We start from the raw sequence: 5,852 nt of genomic DNA, 5'->3' as shown, positions 1-5,852 counted from the left end.
TGGACTATTAATGTTCCATGTAAAAGAACTTGCATGATTTTAGATTCAAACCCAAAGATAATGTACTATTTTGGTCCTTTTATCAATTTTCATCCATAGTCATCCAATTGGAGATCCATTATGCAATTGCAAACCAATACTATTATTTTAATTTGCATGCACGAAGAAGAAGAAGAAGAAGAAGAAGAAGAAGAAGAAGAAGAAGAAGAAGAATTGGGGGCGACGGGTGGTTGGGGGTGGGAGTGAGTTCGAATTGGAGATCTCAAGCAATAAATTCAAATTAAAGTAGATTTTAAAAATGAGCTAGCATTGGGCTAAATTGGAGATCACCCTAAAAGAGATTATGTTGGGTTGAGCTAAAATCAACTCAATACAAAATTATCTTTGGCCCAACTCATAAAATTTTAAGCGATTGGGCGGGTCATCATCATTTGGGCCATAATTGACACCCCTATTCACAATACAAAGTTATTGGAATGGACTAATATATATGAGCCTCCATCAATCATTTTTCTTTCTCAGATCACAAATCTTAGGTATTTCGGTAAGCAGAGTCTCTACATAGGTGACTCTTAACATCGAATTTACACTCATCACTTAATCAGTTAATTACCTCAAGAAAGGTATATGTTCAATGTATAGATCTACCCCTCCCTGCATTACCAAGCATGCCGTTGGGTTACGTCAATCTAATAAGCTTCAAATGGTCGTTATCGGAAAGAAATATTGCTCTCGTGGTGCCTAAGTTCACACCATATACATATACCATCCTTTAGAATTTAGATGTTAATGAAATCCTTTTTGCAATTCAAGGTGAGGGTTCTTTTGGAAAGACGTTTTACATTTTTCTTCTTTTTAAATAATTTATAAACTTCAGAGCGGGTTAGAACCTGGTGGAAACCCCTCACACTTAACTTCCCCTGCCAGAGTTTATAGGTCTCTCATACTAGAATCTTTTGATAAAATTCAACGTCTCAGACCAATTTGAACATTACATCTCTTTATAGATTTGCTAAAATGCTTGTGTTTGATAGAAATAATCACTGAGACTGCCTGTATTCATCTTGCTGACAGCACACTGTTGTGGTGCAGCCAAGACATTTGCAATGCCATTAACTTGGATCTGTGTGTGTACATGTGCAATGTGCATCGACTTATCTACCCATTTCCATAATCAGACATTTTGATATATCCTTGCTAGAAAAAACAGTAAGTAGAACAACCAATCAGGACAACTTATTAGAGACGTACATAAATTATGTACAGAACACTTGTGAACAAAGGGGAAGAAAAAAAAAATACTCCAGTTATCAGCTCAAGGTTTTTCAAATCTTATAGCTTTCAAAAATACATATTTTCTATAGAAACTCTCTTCAAGACCCAATCTTTTTCTTTTGAATCCTTTCTCTCTCTGACAAAATCCATTACACCAATGCCTTCCTATTCTTGACATCTGAAATTTTGAAAAATAAGATAGCGAGTCAAATACTTGTAAATTATTTTTCGAATTATTGAGAGTTGTTATAGCTAGACCATGCTAAAATGAAACTATACAATGTTGACACATCCAATTACTAAATAATTAGACCATGGATTGTACTTAGAACCTGTAATGATAGATTCCAACTGTGGTAAAGATTTGAAATTTTATTGAATTGATTCCTCCTCCGTCGTATGTTATATATAGTTAAATTTTTACTAGCTTAAAACATCAACTAAGGCTAATCCTTTTCAAAATCTTCTATTTATTGAAATTATTGTAAATACAATTATGCTCAGTATAGATCCTGCTTAATTGTTATAACAAAAGTATAAACATTAGATACTTACAATAAACTAAAAGATCAACATAGTGATTAACTTGAATACCTAAAGTTCTGAAATCAAATCTTGCTCGATTAATAACTTGTCTACAATGGATTATTTCTTCTTCTGTGATTCCTTTGACATCGCAGCTTCTTTCTCCTTCGCATAGTAATTTTGTGTTCCAGTTCACAATGATTCTTGCAAGCCATTTTGGATTTCCAGTTGAAACCATGAAATATACTATGGATAACCCAATACATAGTCCACAACTATAGCCCATAAGAGCAGCTTTCCGAAAATCATTTAGAAATTCAGAATTGTTGTCTTGATCGTCTAATGCAAATACGGTATAATTTGTCTCTGATACATGATCATTGCAAGAAACTGGGAATCCATGTAATCCATCATTACCTTCATATGAATTGTTCTCAAAGGTATGCAATTGATTCCCTTGAGGAATGCACCCTTTGAGATGATTGTGGAAGAGATTTGAGAATTCGAGATATGTAAGTTTAGCGAGTTGTTGTGGTATCTCTCCCAAAAGATGGTTACAAGAAAGGTCCAAGGATTTTACTACAGATAAATTTCCAAGTGATGATGGTATATGACCTTGCAATCCATTATGAGACAAATTCAGCACCCGAAGTGCAATGAGATCTCCCAAAACACTAGGAATATGTCCTTCAAATTTTTTGTTTGAAAGATCGATAGTGGCGTACAGAAACAAGATTCTCACAACTTCAAGCTCCAATCCCTTTGTTACGATAGCTACCGAGTCTTGGTAATATCCATCTCCTTCATCAATTGGTGCCTTCATTGTGTGATCAATTGTCCTCATGGCTTTCAAGAGCCACACTGGGAAGTTTCCTATGAAGGCATTGGAAGAGAGATCTAACATTCAAAGATGAGGAAATATGTTTTTAATCATTGAAATTCTGATGGGTCCGTGCAATTTATTGGATCTCAAGCTTAAACTTGTAGTTTTGGCAGAGTTCCACCACATGAGGAATATGTCGTTGAGGTGATTATCTCCTAAATCAAGAACTTGAAACCTTTTGCAATTGGCCAAAGATCGGGCCGGGGGATTCTCCCCTGTAATTTATTACCATGCAAGTTGAAGTTTCTAAGTGAACTTTCAATGCTGAAAGTTGTTGCAAGAGCCCCCGAAAGATTGTTGCGACGCATATCCAAAATCTCAAGAGCTGTGATATTGCCCAAACATTGCAGAATTTCTCCTCGCAAATTGTTTCTGGTCAAATCTAGAATTTGCAATGACGTCAAATTGCAAATAGACAAAGGTATCTTCCCACTTAGATTATGTTCAGATATGAAGAAGTATAATGTGGAATCTGGCAGAATAGGTATTGAACCTTGAAGCAAATTGGATCGCAAATCAATCAGAAATAGAAATTGAATCCAAACTCGTCAACATATTGTGGGATATATTAAGATTTCTCAATGAAAACATCCAGTTAGACCATGCCCAATTAGGAATCCTTCCTTGAAGCTTATTATATGAAAGATCCAACACCTCAAGTTTCTTTGCGGAACTCAAAAATTCTAATTCTTTCACTTCACATGCAACCAACTGTAAGGTATCGAGAGATTCGGGCAAAGTAAATTTAACTATGTTCTCATTGGTCAATGAGATACGATTATATGAAAGATCAAGATCCGTAAGATATTTAAGGTCTGAAAACAAGCTGACATCTATATTGCCACTAAAATTATTTGATGAAAGATCAAGCCTTGTTAGGTTCACTAGTTTTTGAATTGACTTGGGAAGATGGCCTTGCAGCGGATTCCCTTATAAGTAAATCCAGACTAGTGTATTGTACTTGAAATCCTCAAGCTGACCAGAAAAGTGGTTATTACTCAAGTCTAGACTACTTATTGATGGAATTTGGGAGAATATCCATGATGGTATTGATCCATTCAAGGAGTTATCTTCAAGGTACAAAGACTCTATGTGGGTGAGATTCGAAAAAGATTCAAGAATAGGCCCCAAGAGATTGCACGAATAAAGTACCAGGGCCTGCAGGAAAGTTAGATAGCCAAGAGACTTAGAAAAATTATCAGAAAAATTCACCTCACTAAGATCTAACTCTATGAGAGATGCATTGCTGTTCCATTTGGTCTTCAAAAAATAAACATTGAGATGATCGTTGTCGAATAAGTCAAGTCTTTCCAGGTTGGGCCAGTGAAAAATACTCTCAGGCGTTATCCTATACAATCCTGTATCTCCCAGCCTCAGAGTTGTTAAAATAGAAAAGATATTCATAAGAATGGTGGAAGAGATGTTCACACCACTAAGATTAATCTCTCTTAAGTGGGTCAAATTTTGAAGGAGCAATTTAAAATCATGGGTTGCGAGTCTTAGCAATTTAGGACCACTTCAGAAGGAATTTGACTTGAGAAAGACGAGTAGGAAAGATCAAGATGTGTCAAGCTCATAAACCTGCCAAATTCAGGCGAGATGTGAGAATTATAGAAGTTATTAAAAGAAAGGTCAAGCCTTTAGAGATGAGAGAGCTGGAAGAGGCTGCTATTGGAATGAATCTTCACTCCAAGACAGCTGTAAGTGAGGTCAAGTTCAATGACATGGCCAGTCATCTCATCACATAGCACACCATCCCATAAGCAGCAATCTCTGCTCATGTTCCATGTACTCATTTTTAAGGCTCATCACACCGATCAGTCAAACAAACAAAGGGATATAAAAGAGTAGGCATTTTCTTGAATTTTAGAAGGGAAATGCTTTCATCTTTGGAGCACAAATGAGGTATGGATGAAGAAAAACAAAGCTGACAGAGACAGAGAAAGGACAGAATTAAGAATTGCCTTGTGTCCATGTTTTGTCACAATGATATAAAAAGTTTGTATTAGAAGAAATCAAGAATGCTAAGCTCTATGTTAGTTCCTAATTAAATCTTAGTGATTTATATAGGACGATTTTAAGTAGTGGACTTTCAAAAGATCCTACGTAATTTCTTGAAAGATTTAGAAAGAAAGATAAAGCATCTTAAAAAGTTCACTTTAAAATATTATTACAGAATCACTTTAAACTAGTTTAAGCTTAAGATTTTTGGTGTCAGTAGATTAAGCCAAGAAAGATTGCTGCATCATATGGTGCTCCTTTCTACTTAAGTGAATTTAAGAGAAAAATAATTTTTCGCCACAAAAACAAAAAGGAAAATTGAATGTATCTATTCTCGAGTCTTTATTGTTTAACCATCTGACATCCAAACTGTGCGCAAAAAAAATTAATAAGTGGTGTCAACTTTGAAAGAGGAGAACAAATAACAATGTGTTGTAATGATATCATATTAAAAAGACACAATTTAGACTATATAATCCCAAGTATATTGCTACACGTCTTTTTGACAAGTTTTATGTTTAAGTGAATATGTTAAACACACCTAAACTCTTACACTTTCTCAAGTTTCATACCTCAACTATTCAGTGTTCCAACTATATACTTAAACAGATATAGAAGATTTCTTGTTGGTCCACAAACCAATAATTTTCTTTAAAAAGAACATATCAATCGATTGAGAAAGTGTATGAAGCAATAATGGTTTTCCCAATTAAGAGAGAGAGTTCTTCAAACCTAGAAATCAACTTCAGTTAGGGTTTTTTGTTTTGATGTATAATGTGGATGAGGGAAATAAGAATAGAGATTTGGGTTAAAAGGGTTTTTGGGTGGGTCGGGTTTTAATTTTGTTTGAGATTTAATTTGGGCTGGTTTAAATTGGCGATGTGGACCTCTAATTGGAGGCCACGTGTAAATATGGTATTTTAAAACCAACCATTTGAGTTGTTATCGGTAAGTGGCATGGATGAGCCATTTCGGTCACCGATGACATAAATGGGCCCAACTATTAACGAGTAACATAAATGAGTCATTTCCGATAGTTCGATGGCATATTTGCGCGTTTTCACTTTATTTTAAAATTGGTCAGCTCAATTAGCCTTAATAGACGGCACATGGACCCATTTTTATTTTTAAGCCCGCCGCGTTAACTGTCGAGTAATTCAAAAATTTG

The 5,852-nt window shown here is 35.2% G+C and overlaps 1 protein-coding gene across 1 annotated transcript; it reads right to left on the bottom strand.

Annotated features, from left to right (window-relative positions):
- Positions 1 to 1,012: 1,012 nt before the first annotated feature.
- LOC132612266 (receptor-like protein 9DC3) lies at positions 1,013 to 4,087 on the bottom strand. The gene is made up of 6 exons (XM_060326568.1): positions 3,896 to 4,087; positions 3,645 to 3,841; positions 3,229 to 3,527; positions 2,913 to 3,176; positions 1,831 to 2,697; positions 1,013 to 1,158 (listed from the first exon to the last, which is right to left on the bottom strand). Exons 1-6 carry the CDS (start codon positions 4,085 to 4,087, stop codon positions 1,013 to 1,015), a joined length of 1,965 nt encoding a protein of 654 aa, XP_060182551.1.
- Positions 4,088 to 5,852: the final 1,765 nt, after the last annotated feature.

This window comes from Lycium barbarum, chromosome 9, assembly GCF_019175385.1.
Source record: "Lycium barbarum isolate Lr01 chromosome 9, ASM1917538v2, whole genome shotgun sequence".
In the NCBI taxonomy this organism is placed as follows: Eukaryota; Viridiplantae; Streptophyta; class Magnoliopsida; order Solanales; family Solanaceae; genus Lycium; species Lycium barbarum.
The sequence above is the reverse complement of the archived record's forward strand: the minus strand, read 5'-3'. Positions and strand labels throughout refer to the sequence as shown.

What these genes read in the sequence shown, in the direction of transcription:
- LOC132612266 (XM_060326568.1), bottom strand. Translation starts at nt 4,087, where the DNA reads ATGAATATCTTTTCTATTTTAACAACTCTGAGGCTGGGAGATACAGGA. An exon ending in GGTCAGCTTGAGGATTTCAA is followed by an intron (nt 3,528 to 3,644) that starts GTACAATACACT and finishes AAATAATTTTAG; the next exon opens with TGGCAATATAGATGTCAGCT. An exon ending in TAGAAACTTCAACTTGCATG is followed by an intron (nt 2,698 to 2,912) that starts GTAATAAATTAC and finishes TTTGAATGTTAG; the next exon opens with ATCTCTCTTCCAATGCCTTC.